Source organism: Saccostrea cucullata, unplaced genomic scaffold (assembly GCF_032062105.1).
Source record: "Saccostrea cucullata isolate Sc308-1 unplaced genomic scaffold, CSIRO_AGI_Scuc_v1 ctg1184, whole genome shotgun sequence".
Taxonomy (NCBI): Eukaryota; Metazoa; Mollusca; class Bivalvia; order Ostreida; family Ostreidae; genus Saccostrea; species Saccostrea cuccullata.
The window spans coordinates 36,400-60,413 of NW_026940761.1; the positions used below are offsets into that span (position 1 = coordinate 36,400).

Consider the following 24,014-nt stretch of genomic DNA (forward strand, 5'->3'; position numbering starts at 1 on the left):
AACGCATGGATTTTCAATATTAGGAAAAGAAATGCACAGAAAAATTGTATACACTTATACTCGGGAATAGACCAAGCAAATTGCTCACCAAACATGCTACAGAACTTTAAACAGATCTGTGAAACTATTTTCTGTGACGTCGGAATAAATTTACATTTTTAGTGAGGAACAAACTTGGTTGACAAATCGACCAATCAGCTCAATGAGTTGCATTATGGTTTACTACAAAAATACTTCACTTGTGTTTTCTAAAAGGCCATTTTTTTAAATTGCTCTCGGAAAAACATAATGCATTTTTCCAAGGATTTTATAAACTTATTACAAGATGAACATCATTTTTTACTATTTCCTTTCTCATATTTATATACGAATGGTTTTTTATCATAAAAAGAGTTTTCTCCACTCCATTGTACAAATCCCTTTGTTTACAGCTTTCCCCGTGCTATACTGTCAGTGAAAAGTCAATTTCACATGATATCTTCCAAAAAACAATCAACTCTGTGGTCTGCTCACGTATTGTCAATGTTTACTATGTATACCACTTCGAAATATATGCTACTCACGTTCTATGATCATTGTGCATAAGGATTTATGTAAGTAAATAATCTTTAAAAAGTGAAATTTAGGTGGTTTGGGTTTTTTCCGTTTTTTTATAACATGCAGCTTTTGATTTCTAGTAATAAATAACTGAGCAACAACTAATTAAACAAATTACATGGCAAATTAACGAATATCGAGTTAAAAAAAACTTGAGTCTTATTTACTTATGAATACTTTGTGAGCGGTATTTCAAAGTATTATTTAACAAGGAAAACTGACTTTGTTTGTTAATGTGAGCAGTGAGAATCTTAATTAGTATCTGATCTTCGTATTTTTCATAAATGCAGTTCAAAGAACTGTTAGCTGTCTCTCCTTCAGTCATTTAAAATCGCATTCCTAAATTTCCCTGACCCACGTGTTTGTAGTAAAATAAACATGCAGTAGACCATCATGCATTTCAGCTCATTCAATGGATTGGACCATTGTTTGCTGTGAGCACCCCTGTGCGCAATCGTAACAATATCCATATAACGTAGTTTCCTCGACCTGTTTAGGACAGAAAACGGGCTATGACAGACCACGTGTTGCTGTTGAGTACAAATGCCGCACTTGTGAACAATCATTCAATGTGATTGGCCAGTATTATCAAGATATTGTTGTATTCTGAGTTTCATACGCAAACTGTTATCGATTCCATTGAAATAAAGCATCCAATCGATGAGTAAAATTATAATCAGCACACAAAATGTTAGCACTCTCCATCAAGCATACTGTCATGGTGTTAGTAAGGGAAGGATATGGAGATAATGAACAGTATTCAATATCAAAGTCCATAAAACAAAACAAAACAGGAGCAGAGAAAACACGGACCTGCGAAACATCAGAGGTGGGATCAGGTGCCATGGAGGAGTGAGCATCCCCTGCCGACCGGTCACACCAGCTGTGTGCTCATTGTCATGATCGTGAAATAACGGAAAAATCTGTCGTCAATTCAGTGTTTAAAAAAAGAAGTAACGATTGGTATGAAAAATTTCAATCATCATTTGACTCAATAATAAATTGAATTTGCTGAAAAAGTCACTGTTTCTACCATAGAGCTTACAAAATGATGCCTTTAAACGAGTCTGCTGATATTCTTGCTTCAAATTATTTATTGGACGTTGAGATTGAATACTGTTTGTTATCTCCATATCCCTCTTCATCAACGTGCTTGTCAATAATTTACCTCGTTTTAGAAATTGTTCGTACTTATAACATGGTAGAGCATGCTCTTGCGTATCGAATCAACTGAGATACAGTGGCTGCACCGTAAATGTTGACAAACCAATCGTGTAGAATCGTTCGTGTATCGTGCCTTATCGTTCATGTAATGTTCGAGATCGTGCGTGTATCAGATTCAATCGATTGCGGTTTTAATCGTGCGCGATCGTGCGATTAGAAACGTGTTAATTTCGTTTTGTAAGTTTTTTATCGGAATGTTTTTAATACAACAAGCATTTCCCTTTTTGTGGTCAATGGTCAAAATATTTTAAAAATCAATACATCAAAAATAGATATTTTTACTAATAAATAAAGATTACTTAATGTGAACATAAATGTTTATTCGACGAATTTACATGCACACGACATGATTTTCGGGGTTTTGTTTATCTGTGTTTATCTCTGGAGCTTAAATTTAATTAATTGTTTAATTTCTGCAAATAGAAACAGTTTAATATTTGGCAAATTCATTTTTAAAGATTCACGAACATTGAATCAATGGAAACATACGGATATAATTGTAATTCAAGTCATTCCATGCTGTCATATTTTTCGATCGCATCCCCCTTTCTGCTAGCTGCAGATCTGTAGCGTTATGGTTTTATATATGTGACTTTGACCATAACGCTACAGATCCGGTAGTGCAAAAAAAGTGCAATTTACGGCACAATATTTTTTGCGCTCTTTTGGGGAGAATTTCTCCACTTTCCAGCATTGGTCAATTAACTACCTTTCAACTCCTAATTCTAGACACATTATTTAACTAATCTATGTATTTTATCGATCTCCCAACCCTTTATAGTCTTCTCTTCAAGTGATAAACTCGCTTGATTAAAATAATTTGTTAGATAACTGAAAATTCACTTCAAGCGAGTTTATTGCCTGTAGAGAACACTATAAATGGTTGGGAGGTGGATAAACTATATATATTGTCTACAAAATATGTCTAGAATTAGGAGTTAAAGGGTAGTTGATAGACCAATGCTGAAAAGTGGATAAATTCTCCCCAAAAGAGCGCAAAAAATATTGCGCCGTAAATTGCACTTTTTTGCACTATCGGATCTGTAGCGTTATGGTCAAAGACAAATATATAAAACCATAACGCTACAGATCTGCAGCTACCTTTCTGCAAATCAAAAAATCCAATTCAATCAAATTTTACGGGCCACATATCTTCCTGTACATCTTCTGATAAAAAAGTCCGTTTTGTTTGGTCAGAGAATTACCTAAATAATTATTTATAATCTAAAATATAAAGTCTTACATGTATTAATTACAGAAATATCCATTTCCTTTTTTCAAAGTCTATTGAATAAATATTGATAATTCTTTGAAATCTTAAATTAGTATCAAGCCGTATTTCGTTTTGAAAATAGGGAGTCCTAAATATTTTGAACTATTTTAAGTGAAGTATCTTGCATTTGCGTTAACAATCATGTAAGATCGTGTAACGTGTAGAATCGTGTGCGTAAGGGATCGTTCGTGTAATATGTATAATCTTGCGTTAATCGTGCGGAATCGTTCGTGTGACGTGATCGTTCGTGTAAGTTGTCGTCAATAACGTTGCAGCCACTGTATGAACAATTTCTAAAACGAGGTAAATTATTGACAAGCAAATGGAGGAAACAAGAATATCAGCAGACTTGTTTAAAGTCATCATTTCGTAAGTTCTATGGTCGATACAATGACCTTGTCAGCAAATACGAGGGCTGTCCAAAAAGTTCGTGGACAATGACGTTTTTGTTAAAATAAATGGTCCTATATGAATCTTTTGTATATCAAAAAAATTTTATGTGGCACAAATAAAGAGGTTATAATCATTTTATGATATCTTAAGAATTGCCTACTATATAAACAGTACAAATACTAAACAAAAACCCTAACAAATATATGTCAAAACTCGACAAAAAAGCGACGTCGGCCGTACGCACGGGTCAGTGTCCGATCAAAAAATAAGTTTTTATACGGTTGAAACTACTTAGAGACAAAACATTTGTTAAAACAATTCACAATTATTGATATATATTTAGTGTATCAATTTTAGATTGCTATATATGATCTTTTCAACTATGTGTACAAATCCGAAGACACTACAAGAATTTTTTTAAAAATTCTATTTACTGAAAATGAAGATTTCTATTCATGACGTTGTTATAAATCTAGAGCAGCGACGGACTGTGATGTGCAGTTTGTGTATACAAACTGTATATTTAGACGACTCTCGTAAATTTTTTTAGCATTGTTTTGAATTAAATAAAATATAATCTATGCTTGAAGATTATTGCTAGCATTAGGAAGTGCGTTGCGCTATAAAAAAAAAGAAATGAAGTGTGTGTCCATGAACATATGTTAAGTCAAAATCCAAATGTTTGACGTTACAATGAAATTAGCTTAACGTCAGACTGGTCCTTGCACACTATCCACGACCTTTAAAAACCCCGATTTTTTAAAAAAAATATTACTAATATCTAAAAGAAAGTAAATCATTTGTTTTAACATTAACGCCATTGTCCACGAACATTTTGGACAGCCCTCGTACAATTTATCATTGAGTCAAATGGTGACTGACGTTTCTCATACCAATTGTTAGTCCATTATTTATACACTGCATTGATGACCGATTTTTTCCGTTATTTCTGATCATAAAAAGAGGCACACGGCGGATGTGATCGGTCGGCAGGGGACGCTCACTCCTCCATGGCACCTGATCCTACCTCTGATGTTTCGGGGGTCCGTGTTTGCTCTGCTCTTATTTTGCATTATTTTATGGACTTTGAGATTAAATACTGTTCGTTATCTCCATATCCTTCTTACAGAAAAAAGATAGCCGGACTTGTGAATGAACAATGTATCCAAAATTTAGCACATGAATCCCTACAGGAAGATTTTAAACATTTTGATTTTTTATGTTAAACCATTGTAAATAGTTACATAGTATATGAAGCATTCTTTGATTAGGCTTCGATCAGTGATTATATAACATCACATGGAAACTTGCATTACTTGTATTACATATAGTCTTACCTGGAGTCTGCCTGTAATATCATATTTAACCTATTTATAGTCCAGTACTTTTATGAGAGTGAAGTTATCCGATCATTATTTCCACTACTTACTTGGTTTTCTGTAAGGTTTGTTGTCGATGATGTAAATGTCCCAGTGTGGATGGAGACCTATACAGGATCTCACGATGTCAGGTCTCGCGTGTGTCTCGTATCTCCAGGGCCACATCACGTGATCTACATTCTCTGGTGTTCTTCCACTGTAATTCACAGCCTCTCCTGTTTGTTTCAATTCTTCTAAATACGTCTTCCTTTCATTTTCATTCCCTTGTACAATCTCTTTTGGGACCCCCACTTATGTAATGGAATAAAAGTTATAAACTCATACATTGTTTTTACAGATATATGATATGTATATATTAACTTTCCAGCTGTCAATAAGTCTGGGTTGAAAAGATAACGAAAAAAATCCCAAAGGATAAAATGTACTTATTGGGACTATACGTATTTTAAAACTTTCGTTTATTATAGTAAAAAGCCAGTAGTTTTTTTCCAAGAAAAATGAACAGAAGATTTTCTGAATACGTAATGAAAAGGATTTCACGGTATTGCTATCAAATATATGATGCATCAATATTACAAGGACCAAGAATAAAAAAGACTAATGACTCATATTTTTAAATTATGCGTTTATTATATGTCAATTCTCGCACCTGTAAATGAATTGAGGCAGTAAAAGAAATCGATAATATTCCTAATGGTAAAATATACATGTACTTATTTATATCATATATGCATTCGAAAAAAATCTTAATAATATAAAAATCATCCAGTTTTTTTTCTCAAAGTACAACAGATTTTCTGAATAAGTAACTAATCATACCGATAAACATGTTCGCATGAAACTGATATGACAAAATTGTTCTCAGATAAAAGATATATCAAATTTGAAAATGTATATATTCTTTGGTTGCATGGAATATTACTCGATCTGTGCACAGTTTTATTCGGTAAACAAAATTGACTCACGTCAATCTAATTAATTAATTATAAATGTTTCATATAGAATCGATTATTTATATGTTAAAAGCAAATGGAAATTAAAAAAAAACAAATTAAGGAAAATATACCAACTATATCGATAAAATAAATTGATATCATTCATGTTTTATACTCACAGGTCTGAGACACTTCATCACAGATCCTTCTGTCCTCCAAGGTGACATGAGTGAGGATGTTCATCTGTAGACGGAGTATCAGTAAGTCATCACAATTACGACTAAGGACACACTTCTCTCCAGGCTTTCTGTTGTATCCCTCTGATCTCAGATACACACTGGCTGTGTTATAACTACTGTAATAGAATGGTAAAGCACGGTCTTTTGATGCTATCCTATACATTGTTTCATCCTTTGTGTCCTCCGTTATCTTGTCCTGATCTTCCCAAAAATAATCACGTGACTTCAGTCTGTCCAGAGTCTGCTGTGCTTCCTGGCGTGTTACAGGATTCTCTCCACGGTACATTCTCAGTCGTATCCCTTTAAGCAAGTCCAGACACTCTGTGTCAGTGAAGTCAGGAGGCCCGGAGTCAGAACACAGAAAACAGAATAACACGGACACCTCGTCATCAGTCAGTGTGGAGAACTTATCTAGAAAATAGATTATTCAAATTTGATTACGTGTAACAATATAAATATACAATTTATATCCGCGTAAATGGTGCGTAAATTAAAGTCAGGTAAAATTTAGATGTCATCTCTCATATATCTTGTGTTTTTATCATTCTGTGTTAAATATTACAAAAAATTCAATGTACCTCGAGACAATTGACAAAATTGTTTACTTCCCTGGTCATTTGTCATTTGAATTTTTTTTGTTAAAACACATTCTGATTGCACACAGAAGTACTCTGAAGTCATCAAAGAGATGCTTGATATCTGATTGACAATATCTATTTGGTTTTTGGAGTCCAGGTATTCCAACAATCTATTGGAATTTCCATGGGTACCAATTGCGCTCCTTTATTGGCGGACCTGTTTTGTAGTCATATGAAGCAGAATAAGTGCAAAATCCCATGCATGAGAAGAAGAAAACACTTGCTGTATGTGGCCTTCAAATCGACATTTAGATACTGTATACAAAAAAAATTTCGCCCCCAATTAATTTTAATCCCTTTCGCCCAAGTCTGTCGTGGCCAAATTTAAAACGGGGCGAATTCAAAGTAAATTGTAAAATATCTTAAACAAAAATCTTTTTGGGCGAATTTAAAACGGGGCAAACTTGTTTTCAGATGTGAAAGGGCGAAAATAACACGGGGCGAAAAAAAAAACCCTGTATACAGTATATCGACGACGTATTGTCATTTAACAATGGTCATTTCCATTCCTACGTCGATACGAGATATCCTTGTGAGCTTGAGATAAAAGATACCACAGAGTCTGACAAATCTGTTTCCAAATTTGATATTTTACTTGAAAAAAAACGTTAATGGTAATCTTACAACCATGCTATATGATAAACGTGATGACTTCAACTTTTCTTTCGTCAAATTCCCTTGCTTATGCATCAATATAGCTTCATCACCTGCATAAGGAGTGTATATATCTCAGTTGATTCGATACGCAAGAGCATGCTCTACGTATGAACAATTTCTAAAACGAGGTAAATTTTTAACAAGCAAGTTGATGAAACAAGAATATCAGCAGTCTCAATTAAAGTCATCATTTCGTAAGTTCTACGGTCGATACAATGACCTTGTCAGCAAATACAATTTATCATTGAGTCGAATGCTTACGGACGTCTTTCTTACTAATTGTTAGTCCATTATTTATACACTGAATTAACAACGGATTTTTTCGTTATTTTCTAATCATGACAAGGGGCACACAGTGGGTGTGACCGGTCAGCAGGGGATGATCACTCCTCCATAGCACCTGATCCCACCTCGGATGTTTCGGAGGTCTGTGTTTGCTTTGATATTAAATACTGCTTTTTATCACCATATCCTTCTTCTAAAACATTAAAGATAACATTGACCTTGGGAATGTGCAATGATATATGATTCTAATACGTTCCAGAATTCGCAGTTTTTAAACTTTCCAGATAAAAGAATTTCATATTTAAACGTGTTTATGATATTTTGGAGCGAAATGCTAAAGCAAAATATTAATCATTTTGTATTATTGATTATTTAAAAAATATTTACGTGTCCATCCCCCATTAAATAGTCATTCCTTTACAGAAAAAGAAAATGCCAGCAGTTTCTTACCAGAAATGGGTGTTTTCCACACAAAATAATCCTCAACAGTATGACCTACAAAAAATTGAAATAATATTGAGAAAGCAAAAAATGCATTTATGAATTCTGTGTTTGAATTTCCACTCTGTTTTTGTTTTGTGTGTGTGTTATTTGTGGAAGGGGGGTCAAATTTGTGTTAGATACCGATTTTTGTAAAACGTTTTAAATTATTTGTCTGTGACATATTTTTTTCGTAACCATATGTGATCAGAAATTTAGAAAATGGCTGATTCTTCTTATTTCAAAATTTGAAAATTGATTCAGTAACATAATATTTTTACATAATTAATTAAATTAATGGTCAGAAAAATATTTATAAATTTATTCTCAGGCTAAAAGTTTTGAATTATGAATAAATGTATAATGAAATCTTGAAAACAGTATTACTTTTTGTGGTCAAGGTAGGAGGGGGTATCTTTTAAAATGTTTAAGTATAAACATGGATCATTGAATTATCAAAAAAGATTCTGATATCAAAAATTGAAAGTAGATCCTCCAGATATTGACGACATACTATTTATCAATGGAACTTCTTGGTATCTTCCTCTTCTTGTTCTCATTCTTCTCCAAAACATAAAGGCAAACAATAGGGACAGTAAAAGTAGTAGACCGAGGATGATTCCAATGATAACAGCTACAACGCTTGGCTCTTGATCTGCAACACTGAAATATTACAATACTGCAATACTGGTCCCTGTTGTTAACCTCTTACGTGGCTTTTTATAAAAGCTTTTACAAGGGGTGATAAAAAAGTTCGCGAACTATCTCTATATCTACAAAACCACAATTCAGATTAGAATAGAATTTTTTACACATTTAACCATACACAAGTTCTATAAATAGCATATGCTGAATAATGTTTTGCTCCTTGTTTGTGACGTCACAATGTGAAAATGACGTCACCATGTAGGTCACGTGTGACGAAAAATGGTTTTTTAGTCGTACTCGTTCAATAAATGACTATACAATTTATTTTATATCTTAGAATTCCCTTTAAGACGGCATATAATAATTTGTACACAGTTAATAACTACAAAAGACTTCCTTTAGATTTAATCAATGATTGGATCGATCGTTTTCGTGAAGGTAGGCAGATGGTTATTATAAATGCTTGTAATGTTGCCAAGTTAAAGCACGTTTGAGAAGATATGTTTTAAATCAAGCAATTTGCCATCAAAGACATCCAATTTACACTTTGAAAATAACTTGAATCTTTGAACAATAATAATTATTCTTAAATACCTAAGATATCATTTATTTTAGATTTTAAACAATTAAATATGACGAAAAGGAGACACCCGTTCTCTTTCCACATTGAATAACCGTCTCTCCCGAGACAGAAGATTTGTGTTTTAATGTTCGCCATGCTAATTTTTGGAAAGAATATTCATATTCATCCATTCTGTTGCCGAGATTTGACAATTACTAACAAATGAACTGTTCTTGCTATAGAAATTAACTTACATGGAAAGAAATATAAAACTCATAAAAATGTTTCAGCTTTTGTGACAGAACGCTACAGAGAGGGTTTCGTACCGCCAATATCACGTGATTCGTGCATGCACAGAAAGGTGGCTGGTGTGCATTAAAATTGAAAAGGACTAATTTAAATTATTATCAACAGTGAAACCAAATATTGTTTCTTTTATGGAAGTTATTCAATTAGTTTGATAACTTTTTGATCAACCCTTGTATAGGTATCACTAAATATATTTTATCGTAAAGGTAAAATCAATGACCACTCCATCATCGCTTGATTTTTGACTATAATTGCATTTATATTGGATTTCAAACCTTTATTCATAAAAATCCTTATATAAACAGATATACATAGCGGGTTCCATTAATCGTTCTTCCAAGCCTATTTTTTTCTCCTCACTTAAGCAGTAGTGCTAGGAGAACTTTCGGAGTACTGTACAACATTACATTTAAAAAGTGGTGTAAATCAGGCACCAAAACCATATTCTGAGAATAGTCTTTTAAAAAGGACGTTTGATCCTGAGCTTTTGAACGGATTTTGGCCCTGTTCTTTAAATATAAAGTTCTGCATCATTGTTAAGTTTTACAATGAAAATTAAAATTTATTAAATGAAAAAAAAAATTAAATTCCACTCTAGTAGAATTAACTAGGAACTACATTTTATGGCGGAATGTTTTTTAAAAGAGAATGATATATTTTTTCCCTTTTTGAATTATAACAGTTCTGTTAATTTTAGATTTTTTTTATGCTGGTTGCACACAAAGCTGTTTTTGCAGTGAAATGTGTTATGTGGGTTCTGAAATATCAATTTATTTCTTATGAATTTTTTCTACAAATTGGGACAAATCTAGTAAAAATATTCTGAAAATCCGAGAAAAAAATTGAGCCAATTTTTACGTAAATTTTTTTTAAAGAAGTTTCTGAAAATTTACACCATATATCCCCAACTTCGATGTTATTTTCTAAATATTAAAGATGACTTTGACCTAATCGCTTAAAGTTAGAAAAAGTTTAAGACTTAAAATCATTTTCTTGCTAATTAAATTTTCAATGCCAGAAAAATTACATTTAATAAGTGCAGAAAGGTCAAACTGAAAACTTATTTAGTCCTAATTTTAAAATGTATTTTTTTAAATAGACTTAAAGCTCATATTGTGTCATGCTTTCATTGTATAAAAATTTTGGACGAAGATGTAATTTTAATTAAGACACAAATTGCAATGCAAACAGGCCATATTAAAGGTACTTGGACACAGATTTGAAGTTATTTTTTTTCTCTATAATATTACGACTTATATATTTAATGGCATTTCACACAAAAACTAATCAAAAATCTTATTGCAGATAAAAGATCTAAAAACTTCAAATTTTTGGCGGTTTTGATTGACACATTATTGCACTTTCACATATTAATTTTATTCTTAATCCTTAGGGAAAGTGGCAATCTCTTTGTGTATAAATAAAAAATAGTAATACTATAATCCAGAAAATTCAGAGTAGACATGTTCGAAACACGCAATGCATTGTCCGTGCAGTTGTAGTAAGCAGACTGTGACGATTGAACGCGCCCGGTGAATTATAAACATCGACAATAACAATAACAGAACTCGTGCCTTGTTAACAAAAACTGTGTACATAACACGAGTGTGATCGATTTGCTAAACTCTGTACGCAACTCTTAGTTCGAAATGACGATACTTGTGAAGGAGTTTTGCTTTCTAACATTTCTACTCTGAATAAATTATTTTGCTGGATAAAAGTTTTAAAATTTTTCATTAATACACAACAAGATTGCCACTTTTCCTAAGGATTAAGAATAAGGTTAAAATTTGTGAAAGTGCAAGGATGATTCATTCAAACATGCTAAATAATTGAAGTTTTAATAAAGTTTAAATGAAATAAGATTTTTTGTTTCTTTTTAAGTGAAATGCTATTAAAAAAAATTAATCGTAATTTTTCAAAGCATTGTTAGGGCTGATATAAGGAGGCAGGGCCTAAATTATACGGGAAAAGTCTACTGTGACGTCACACTAAATATGACTTTTATGTATTCCTCATAATACCAGAAAATGAAATAATTTGCAACTCTAAACTGCATTAGCATAATAAACAACAATAAAACTTATCAATGCATTTAAAAAAGTTGCTAGTTAAATCCCATACAGCTGGTTATAAAAAGATCACTGATCTCGATGAACTTGTCAATCATGACGTCAATTTGGTAAAAATAACGTATTTCATGTGCTGTGAGAGGCAGATTGAGGAATTTTTTTTAAAAATGAGGACTGCCTTTTATTATAAAATAGAATGTTATTTACAGGTGTTAAATAGGCTATTAATACCAATGTATATCCTTTGTTCAGTGAGATTATTCATTAACTATCGAGAGAATGTATTTACATAGTTTTGCCGTGTTTTTATGTTCAGGTTAGGTATATTTTTCATCGAGGTGCCTCATTAAATCGTTCTTTCGCAAGGGTATACACTTAATAAATCTTTACCATGTTAAGCTTCTGCTTTCTTTAAATCGAGAGGGTGCCTATATAAGTACACAAAATAATTGATAAAAGTCAAAGATATTTCGATATGGGCATATTTACTTGAAATTTTAACTATTCAAACGCGAATTCTATTGAAAGCAGCAGCACTTTCCAGGAAGTACAAAGTATACAGAAACAATTAATAGCTTGAATTTTTAATTTCAAATAGGATACCTTAAATCTGGACATTTTTACGTTGATTTTATTTTGCGAATTTGGGTCAAAATGCATTTGATTAATTGTTACGTTTCAAAATTTTGCGAATGACCATTATTTTGTTTACGTTTTCTTACTGTTGAATTATTTTTATGATAAATATTTTTGCGAATGCAATGAACTCGCAAATTTGCTAAAAATTTATCTAAAGCAAAAATTTCCAGATTTATGGTATGCCCTTGCGCTGTAGAAATTTGTTAATGACCTTCATTCAGTACACGTACTATGCACTCATCACGTGACTGTCCATCGATGGGACCAAACTTAAAACAGTACAGAGTAGGTTATACTATGCTATTTCCATAAGTATTTAAGTTCTGTGATAATAAAACAGCTGAATAAAAATAAATTGTTTTAAAAAATAAACCCGTTTTTGCATTTCTATTTTCCGTTGATTTCTCATAGTAAGCCTTAACAGTGCTGCATATAGAGAAAAAATTGACTTCAAGTACTTTTAAATGTACCAAAAGAAGCATATTGACCCCCCCCCCCCCCCCCCCCATTTTTTATTTGAATTTGAATTAAGCTCCGTATGTAGAAACTAAAAATATACTCGGTAAAAAGGGTTTAAGACTTAAAATATCAGGATGGATATGGAGATAACGAAAAGTATTCAATCTCAAAGTCCATTAAACAATATACAAAATCAGAGCAGAGCAAACACGGACCTCCGAAACATAAGAGGTGGGATCAGGTGCCATGGAGGAGTGAGCATCACCTGCAAACCGGTCACACCGGCCGTGTGCTCGTTGTCATGATCAGGAAATAACGAAAAAAAATCCGTCGTCAATTCAGTGTATAAATAATGGACTAACAATTGGTATGAAAAACGTCAGTCAGCATTTGACTCAATGATAAATTGTATTTGCTGACAAGGTCATTGTATCGACCATAGAACTTACGAAATGATGGCTTTAAACGAGACTGTTGATATTCTTGTTTCATTAACTTGCTTGTCAATAATTTACCTCGTTTAAGAAATTGTTCATACGTAGAGCACGCTCTTGCGTATCGAATCAACTGAGATATATATACTCCGTATGCTGGTGGGGAAGGTATATTGCTGCAGAAGTAAGGGAAGTTGACGATAGAAAAAGTTAAGGTCATCATGTTTATCATATAGCTTGGTTCTTAGAGTACCATTAGTGTCTTTCTTAAGTAAAATATCCAAATATGAAGCAGAAGTGTCGGAGTCTGTGGTATCTTTTATCTCAAGCTCACCGGGATATATCATATCGACGTAGGAATGGAAATTATCATTATTAAGGACGTTCGATCCTGATATTTTGAGCGTATTTCGCGCAGGTCCTTTATTCATTAAATTAAGCATCATTTTTAGGTTCTAACAATAAAACTGAATTCTAAAATGTAAATTAAACTATATTCAATGAAAAAACCGCGATTAAATTCCATTCAAGTAGAATTAAGCTACGGACTATATTTTGTGGCGGAAGGTTTTTTAGACGAAAATGGTCACTTTTTTCCATTTGAACTATAACAGTACTATTAATTTTGGATGGCTATTTTTCCATGCTGGTTGCACACAAAGCTGTTTTTTGCAGTGAAATATGTTATGCTGGTTCTGAAATATCTTTTAAATTATTTCTTATGAATTCTATCAACAAAGTGTGACAAATATAGTAAATATATTCTGAAAATCCGGGAAAAAATTGAGCCAGTTTTAACGCAAAATTCACACTTTTTTAGTAATATCTGAAAATGTACATCATATACCCCCACTTTTGATGTTCTTTTCTAGATATTCAACATAACTTCGACCTATTTGCTTAAAATCAGAAAAAGTTTAAGACTTTAAAATGATTTTCTTGCTTATTATATTTTCAATGCCAGAAAAATAACATTTTATTAGTGCAGAAAGGTCAAATAATTGATTATGCAAAGCAATTGGAAATTTTTTCTTAGTCATAATTTTTAAGTATCTCTTTTTAAACAGACTTAGAGTTCATTTTGTTTCATGCTTTAATTCGATAAAAATATTGGAGGGAACATGTTGAAGATGTAATTTTTAATTAAGACACAAATTTCAGTGCAGAAATGTCATATTAAATATGCTGTAGCGCTAAAAGAAGCATATTGACCCCCATTTTTTGATTTGAATTTTAATTAAGCTATGTATGTAAAACTAAAAATATACTTGGCAAAAAAAGTTGAAGATTTTAATTATCAGGATCGAACGTCGTTAACTGACAATACGTCGTCAATGTATCTAAATGTCAAGTTGAAGGCCACAGCAAGTGTTTTCTTCTTTTCACCCATAAAATTTTGCATAAATTCTGCTTCATATGAATATAAAAATAAGTCTGCTAATAATGGTGCGCAATTTGTACCCATGAGAATTCCAATAGATCATGTAATAACCTGGTCTCCGAAAACCACATAGATATTGTCAATCAGAAACTCAAACATCTTCTTGATGTCAACTTCAGAGAACTTATGTGTGCAATCAGAATTTGTTTTAACAAAATAATTTTGCAAATGACCAATGACGAGGAAAGTAAATTTACTAGTTCCATTTTCATTGAAGAAGCAGCTGTCAATGATATCAAAAAGCCTGGATTTTAATTTGTCGTGGGGAATTGTTGTGTATAAAGTTTAAAAGTCGTAAGTTTTTTAAGCTGTTGATTTTTGTAAAGTCTTGTGTTTTAAAATTGTCCAAAAGTTCTTTAGAATTTTTAGGTTTCCACATCTGATTCACACCACTTCTTAAATGTATAGTTGCACGGTACTCTTGAAGTTTTTCCTTCACCACTGTCAGTATCTTAGTGAGGAGTAACGAAAGAGGCTTGGTTGAACATTTACTGGAACCTACTTTGTCGGCAGGATCTAACGCCGTTAAGGTAAGTCACTCGTCAGCTTTTTAGAAAAGTTCACGCAGAACCTTTTACTTAAAAAATATTCATTAAAATTCAATTTTTATAAAATATTTATATTTAACAATGTATATTCTTTTAATATTCATCAAAAAAACTGCAAAAAAGCAAAATTAATGAGGGACTATTTCTTGTGGTGGAAGGATATTCACCAGAAGTTTCTGCAAATCTGCACATTTATTAAATTTAATGCCTTGAAACTTTAGCCTCACATACTTTTACTCGGAGAATATTTTCCGTTATGATTTTGCAGGAATATTTAATATAGGTCTTAATTTATATTTTTAGAACAAGTTTTACACCTTTCCTCAACAAACTTTGCCAAGAAATGAAGATCTATTAAAAAAGTCAAGATAAAAATTTACATCATTTTTTGCCTGAAAATCACATATTTTGACCAATGTTTCAAAATGAACATCACAGACCCATACTTTTTTTCATTATTTTAAAATACTCGATACTTGTGATTGATCAGCACTTAACTCCTCAAAAGCTTGATATAAGAAAATATTTTATTGCCTAATTAGTGTTTTAATACCCGCAAATATGTTATTTCTAGTGCAAAAAGGTCACACAATAATAAACGCGCATTAATTTGCAAGATTTGTTCAATGATAAATATTATTCAAACTATTTTATGTAAAATTAGATTAAATTTATTAACGTAATAACATCTGATTAAAAAAAAATTAGAGATAAAGTAATAAATCAAAGAGTTAAAATTAGTGTGCAAAAAGGTCAACCTAGGGTCAAGATCTAGTAAATGAAAGGTGCCTACAAATTTATCAAACTTGAGAAATAAATTTCTTTATTGATGCTTTACAAATTTGGTTTGGTCAAATAAGGTGTTTCGGGGCATAATTTGTAGGTAAACAAGATGGAAAACTGTACTTTAAACTATCATTTTCAATGAAAAATTAAGAAAATCAGTTATGAATATGAGAGTTTTTTTCGTATACGGCAAAGGAAATGTATCCAGATTGCCTACAGTCTCTCAGAAAACGGTAATTAGTATGCTCATGGCCTCTTCTTTAAATCAATATCAAATTTAATATAGGTATCCGGTTTCCTTTTGATTTCATTTCAAAATAAATGACATGAAAATATCCTATTTTCTACATAATTCTGCTAAAGCCGTAAAATACGGGGAAAAGAAAGTTAAAATTGATTATGACGTCATAATGGATTTAGCACCAAAAAATTAGTCTCAAGCTACAGTACAGGCCACGAGTTTTCCGCAAAAAACACGGGGCCCCGTGGACCGCAAGTCCACGCTTTAGCGAGGAGCTCGAACCTTGTCGGCGTCTTTGAAGTCAGCGTTTCTGTCCACCGTGTAACACGGTGTGTCACAGTTCTGATGATAAATATTTTGAACATTCTCATTGCCTTTATTTAATAAAATTAAATCAACTTTCTTTCGAAATATTTGTTGTACTTTTTCCATAAATCAGTATTGGTAATTTATCGCATACAGATAATTAAACTAATAAGATGCCTTAAAACTTAATAACAACGTACTCGTGTCCGGCAAAAAAAATATACAGTCACGTTTCAAGTTAAATACTAATAATATAATTCATAAAAAGTTCAATAGGCCATTAAGGGGGAACACGCTTTCATAAATGAATTACTTGATTGTCTCTACTTTCGATTTTGATTTTAATTACCTGGTAACTGTGTTCAATTAAATCGTTGATACAAGATCGTTTTCCCTACGTATTACATATCAGATGCGTGATTATACTAAGTGAATTAATTATTTTGTAAGAAATCAAAATGTACATTTACTGTGTGTAGATTAAATTTTTAAAAAAAGAAATCAGACTCCCACATTAATTCTGCTCTTTAATACCGATACTCGGCGAATCATTGGACGGGTTCAGATGAGGATTATTGCAGGTAGACTAACACTAAAAATCTGTAATCATGTAAAATATGAAGATAAATATTAAATGCGGTAAACTCGAAAATCCACTGAACAGGCAGAGATAATAATCTGAATAATTTCATTAATTAAAATAGTGATAAACTTAGTAAACACGTTGAATACAAAATTCACAGCTGAATTTTTGGCAAACGAAATGTGCTAACTTCAGTATGAATATTACTTCATTCTGAAATATTTTGTGTGAAATGAAAAAAAAAACGGTTTGAGAAAACATATACTAGATATTTAGCGATTTTAACCCCCCCCCCCCCCCTTCTAAAAAAGCGATACGAATCAGCTAGTTAAAACTTTATCAGAAGTCTGCAAATTTATGTTATGTTTTTTTTTTTTTAATCTTATTCTACGGGATACATTCTTATTTGTGTCTGAAAAAGGATAAATAAATTAACAAATACATGTAAGTTTATAATTGTTGTTGTAGTGAAACCTGGAAGATGAATTTCGCATATCAGTTGAGTGTGTTACATGTATACACTTGCTGTGGTCAGAGCTAAAGAATTTGAAAGGTATGATAAACATACGACGCCCCTGGCCCACCGGCAGAGACCCAATATATTTTTGAACAGGTGTAAACTCGGAACTGACCAAAAGATTGTTTCAAATCACAAGAGAAATTCTTTCTGCGTAAACAGACTTTCAAGGTCGCCTAGCTTCATGGGATTTTGATTGGCAGGTGATGCACGAGAATTTTGTGCGTACAGCATATACAGAGAACGAATTAATTGCATTAAATGGGTTGAATATAAACAAAAGTTGTGGCAATTAAATAGAATTATAGAATGATGAATTGTGACATCCGTAACTTAAATAAAACGAAGAATTCAAAAAAAATTACAGACTATATATTGCAAGGGGTTGCATGAGACTCTCTTTCTCTCTCTCTCTCTCTCTCTCTCTCTCTCTCTCTCTCTCTCTCTCTCTCTCTCTGGTATAGCTTTTTATACACTTTACAAGAAAAGACAAACAAATTAAAAGAAGTACTTACACTGAAAGGAGTTTAAGGTGGCTCATTACATCCACAGTTTATTTTAGATTTCAATACAGCACCACTTATAATGTAGATGTCAAATATCCAGATGGGGGTATTGATATCATAAATATTTTTTAAAGATTTTTTTAGTTTTTGTTTTAATTTAGTGAAATGTTTTATTTCAGGTTTATTATTCACAGAATTTCAGAACTTTCAGTGTCAGATGATGGGCATCTTCTTAAGACAAGTACACACAGTGAAAATACCTCATAATACCTAATAATAATTTTATTAGAAAAAATAATTTTCTCCTAGAAAACATTTAATGTCATTATCTTTTTAATCTATGCATAAAACATTTAAAAAATGTGTTCTGAAGAGAAAAGGAATGTATTTTAATGAATTACATATGTCAAATATTGAATGAAGAAAGTTTAAATGAAATGAAAAATCCAATTTAAAAAATATTTGGTACAAAAAGTCCACTTTCAAGAGTTATCTTTCCTAATTAGCCAAGACTCAAAACACAATGTAACGTTTGACATTACATCTAAAATTCAGAATAAAGCTTTAAATTGTCAGAGTATACATTTAAATCAATAAAATAAATATATTAATTAACACCAACACAGTAAATAGCGCAATAAAATAAAATTCTAATTTCAACAAGGTTGTAGATTTTAACTCGAATTTCCTCCATACATACATGTTAGTGATTGATAGAGTTCACTGCACGCATCGCTATGAAATTGATATTACTTGTTTGGCGAAGATTTGACTGTTGTTTTCTTTTGTTTCTGCCTTAAAGCAATTCTTCTTGGTCTATGCATAATGAATCCGTTACTTTGTTTTCACTGTTTACAACACCGCATGTTTCATCTATTTTTAAAGCGTTTTAAAGGTCAGGGTCATATTATAGAGGTATCTATACAAATTTTCCCCTGAGCAATTCGGTCGACACAATGGAGGTGCAATTTTTTGTGTAGTACGTCATCAAAAAGTGGTGTAATGAGCCTCCTTAAAAACATAACGTAGAGAATACTACTCTATGAAAATAATGTTTGCTGTTACGAGAAATACGCTTTGAAATTATTGCATTAATTTCGTGTTTCTGATGACGATTTTCGCATTCACATTCAGATTAATTCAAGATGAACAAAATAAATGTATTTTAATAAGGAATATACATTGTAATGCTTGGATCGTACACTAGTACTGTACATGTTAAAACCATGAACATAAATACAGCTCCGATTTAATTTTATACTGTACTATGTACACAGTGTATGTGACACGAATGCAGCTCGACGCCATTTCGTCTTCCTTTGTTACGTGAACACATGAGATTAAATTATTCATTTAAAATAAAATTCATAATTTTTATTTTGTGACGTGGATGAATAATTTTACTAAAATATAAATTTCTAGACACATAGTTAATTCAAATGAAAATCATTTAATTTTTTTTTTACCGATATCTAATCTCAATATCATGCGTGGCATTCGAAGTCCAATATCTGGAAGAATAAAAGCGATTTTTATATATACATAACCAAAGTTATAAATTGTCATCAAAATTTATAATCAAATTGTTCATCAGAAACAAACTATTTTATCTGTAATACTATTTACACGGTGCAGCTTGGAGGAGAATTTTCTGGACATGCAACAGAACGAAATTTACTGGACACGGTGCGACACGGAGGGCACTAGCTGAGATTTTTCTAGACACGGTGCGGCACGGCGTGCCTACCTGTATATTTCAAATCCACACACACCGTGCTAAACCGTGTACACGGTGTAACACAGAGCGTTTCACACGGTGTTTTTTCCACCGAGCGTTGCGGAAAACTCGTGGCCTGTACTGTATTTACTAGATCTTGACCTTAATTGTACCATAGATCAGTAAGATGCACACTCACCCCCTATTTTTTCTGCGATTTTGAGTCATACTATATGAGTACTTATCCAAAATATACTTTCCAAAAATCCTTGATTTAAGGAGGCTCATTATACCACTTTTTGATGACGTACTACACAAAAAAAAATAAACCTCCATTGTGTCGACCGGTTCGCTCTGGGGACGAAATGTACAGGTACCTCAATAATATGACCCTGACCTTTAAAACGCTTTAGAAATAGATGAAACATGAGGTACGTGTTATAAACATTGAATACAAAGTAACGGATTCATTATGCATACACCAAGAAGAATTGCTTTTAAGCAGAAACAAAAGAAAACAACAGTCAAATCTTCGCCAAACAAGTAATATCAATTTCATAGCGATGCATGCAGTGAGTTCTATCAATCAATGACATGTTTGTATGGAGGAAATTCGAGTTAAAATCTACAACCTTGTTGAAATTAAATTAAAAATATAATTTAGTTGCACTATTTACTGTGTTGGTGTTAATTTATATATTTGCTTTATTGATTTAAGTGTATACTCTGGCAATTTAAAGCTTTGTTCTGAATTTTAGATGTACTGTCAAACGTTCCTTTGTTTTTGAGTCTTGGGTAATTAGGAAAGATAACTATTGAAAGTGGACCTTTTATACCCAATATTTTTTAAAATGGATTTTTCATTTCGTTTAAACATTCTTCATTCAATTTGCAACATGTAATTCATTGAAATAGACTCCTTGTCTCTTCAGAATTCATTTTCTTAATGTTTATGCATAGATTAAAAAGATAATGACATTGTTTTTTGGGATATAATTAATTTTTTTAATAAAATTATTTTAGGTATTATGATGTATTTTCACTGTGTGTACTTGTCTTAAGAAGATGCCCATTATTTGACTCTGAAAGTTCTTAAATTCTAGATCTGTTAATAATAAACTTGAAATGAAACATTTCACTTAAATTAGACAAAAACTAAAAAAAATATAAAAAAATATTTATGATATTAATACCCCCCTCTGGATATTTCACATCTACATTATAAGTGGTGCTGTACTGAAATCTAAAATAAACTGTGGATGTAATGAGACACCTTAACAAATTTGACGAGTGACTTACCTTAATTTAAAATGTCTAATCAATATAACTTTTGAAATAATTCTTTTAATAACAAAACCAAATCAAACCAAATCAACGTGTTAACGCAATTTAATTTACATTAATTTGATTCGCATTTGTTTACTTTGCATTAATTTACTGCGAATTAAAGTCGTCGTCTGCACAGGGCATAAGATTAGATGTATAGGGTGTTTCACAATTAAAATATGCCAAACATCTAAATAGACATAATGTGAATATTTAATATGATAAAAAAAAAGATACAAAAAAGATTATAGGTAAGCATATTGATCTAAAATTATGATATTACAAAGTCTCGGGAAAATTTTAATATACCATTAAGTAACTGAGACGTCGCACATAGTATTGGGGTTCTAAATTGCGTAACTTGTAACACTGTAAACGACTGGCGTTAGTATTTTTTGCTTATTTTATCGTTTTGGTTGGATAGCTTTTTCTGCTAATTTGTATGAATCATCTGTAATGTCCTGTGATGATGTCCCACAAAGTTCATTAATAAAATTCCCAGACTGACCAATTCCGACTGTTCGTAAAATTTGAAATATTCCGTAACATGCCGTAATCTTGACGAGTAACAAGAAAAGATGGAATGTTTGATTACACTTTTTTTACTATATAACAGGTTCAGCTAATTCAGAGAATTCGTGTTCCCCGCTTAGGAAAAAAGTCGGCTCCCCCTGACTGAATTTGTAGAATTATTAAATGTATACATGTATACTGAAGCAAATAAAATACATGTATGTTTATATGCATATAAAGATTTGATTGCTTATTCTTTATTATGTGTATAGAAGATTTTTTTTATATGGAATTTTTATCACACTGTAATGATGATTTTAAAACCTCATAAATTTTTCATGCTGAATACTATCATTTAGTAAAAAAAAAAGTACTTAAAAAAAAAGAAAGGTTCGACCGAGATTCGATCCCGGGACCTTCCACATCTGAATCGAGAGACATAACCACTAGACCACGGAATCGCTTTACGTTGTATGAAGTATATACAGAAGAGAAGTCACATACATATATATATTCATGTTTTAATGTTCGGTATTCTCAAAATTTTTCACAATCCATGGTGTTTGATTTATTTAGCATTTATTGAACAGTTCTAATAGATGTAATAAGAACATAAAGTCCGCCGAGAACCTGTTTTATACGCAATAACTCTCCTCATGCCCCTGCGCTAAAAATAGCGATATGAAATACTAAAAATACTAATAAAACAAACGGGGCGGGGCACTTTGAGAGGGGCGAGAGACGTCCTAGGGAGTTTTGATATAAAATTACGTTGCATAAGCTCAAAATCTTCTTGAAATATCGCCCGGAAATAATAGTATTACACACAGATAGAATGTATAAATTTACGACCTTGAACTTTGACCTTTTGACCTCAAAATCAATAGGGGTCTTCAATAGGCCACAGGGAGTTGTTATATAAAATTTCATTGCTATAGCTCAAATGGTTCTAGAGATTTCGTGTGGAAACGAAAGTGTTTTAACAGACAGAATTTGCTAATGTATGACCTTGACCTTTGACCTTTTGACCTCAAAATCGATAGGGGTCTTCTTTATTCCATAGGGAGTTGCTATGCTAAATTTCATTGCAAAAGCTCAAAAGGTTCTCGAGATATCGTGTGGAAACGAAAGCGTTACAGACAGACAGAAAGACTGACGGACGGACGGACAAACCCAAATTAATATCCCCCACTTTTCAAGCGGGGGATAAAAACTGAAGTATAAATGAAATGTGCATATAAAGGAGTAGTCAAATATTTCTTTTAAAAATAATATGCAATTAAGGTGGCTCATTACATCCACAGTTTATTTTAGATTTCATGACAGCACCACTTATCATGTAGATGCCAAATATCCAAACGTAGATATAGATATCGTAAATATTTTTTAGAGAATTTTTTAACTTTCTTTTTATTTTAGTGAAATGTTGTATTTCAAGTTTATTATTTCCAGAATTTCAGAACTTTCAGTGTCAAATGATGGACATCTTCTTTAGACAAGTACACGCAATGAAAATACTTCATAATGCCTAATATTAATTTTATTAGGAAAAATAGTTTTCTTCTTCTAAAAAACAATAAATGTCATTATCTTTATGATCTGCGCATAAAATATTTTTAAAATGAGTTCTGAAGAGACACGGAATGTATTTTAATGAATTGCTTGTGACAATTTGAAAGAAAAATGTTTAAACGAAATGAAAATTCCAATTTCGAAAATATTTGGTATAAAAAGTCCTTTTTCAAGAGTTATCTTTCCTAATAACCCAAGACTCAAAACACAAAGGAACGTTTGAACATTACATCTAAATTTCAAAATAAAGCTTTAAACTTCCATAATATATATATATATAAATCAATAAGCAAATGTATAAATTAACACAAACACAGTAAATTGAAAGAAAAATGTTTTAACGAAATGAAAGTAGTAAATTCAACTGTGGATGTAATGAGCCACCTAAAAGTTAAGATTGACCGAAAGGAAGAGCGAAAGAAGAGGACACTAACTTCGACACATACTGGTAGTTCTGAAACGACACATTTATTTAAATGCAACATTAAAAGTCTAAGCTTAAGTTTCTTAATTATTTAGGACAATATGTTGGCAAAACACTTGAAGAATAACATTTTAGGATTTGTTGCCATAGTACACATGTAACGGAAATGGAGAATGTTGGATAGTTCTGACTGAAAAAAATAATTTTGAATATATTCTGATTAAAATGATATATAAAATGTATATGTAGCTTTTGTTGTTATTTATCTATCTGTCTTTAGATGTGTGATATATATTTTGAAACACTCTGTA

At 31.8% G+C, this 24,014-nt stretch overlaps 1 protein-coding gene across 1 annotated transcript; it reads right to left on the reverse strand.

Moving 5' to 3' along the window:
• Nucleotides 1-5,963: 5,963 nt before the first annotated feature.
• Nucleotides 5,964-8,660, reverse strand: LOC134256243 (uncharacterized). The gene is made up of 3 exons (XM_062738903.1): nt 8,615-8,660; nt 8,071-8,115; nt 5,964-6,451 (listed from the first exon to the last, which is right to left on the reverse strand). Exons 1-3 carry the CDS (start codon nt 8,658-8,660, stop codon nt 5,964-5,966), a joined length of 579 nt encoding a protein of 192 aa, XP_062594887.1.
• Between the last annotated feature and the right edge of the window lie 15,354 nt (nt 8,661-24,014).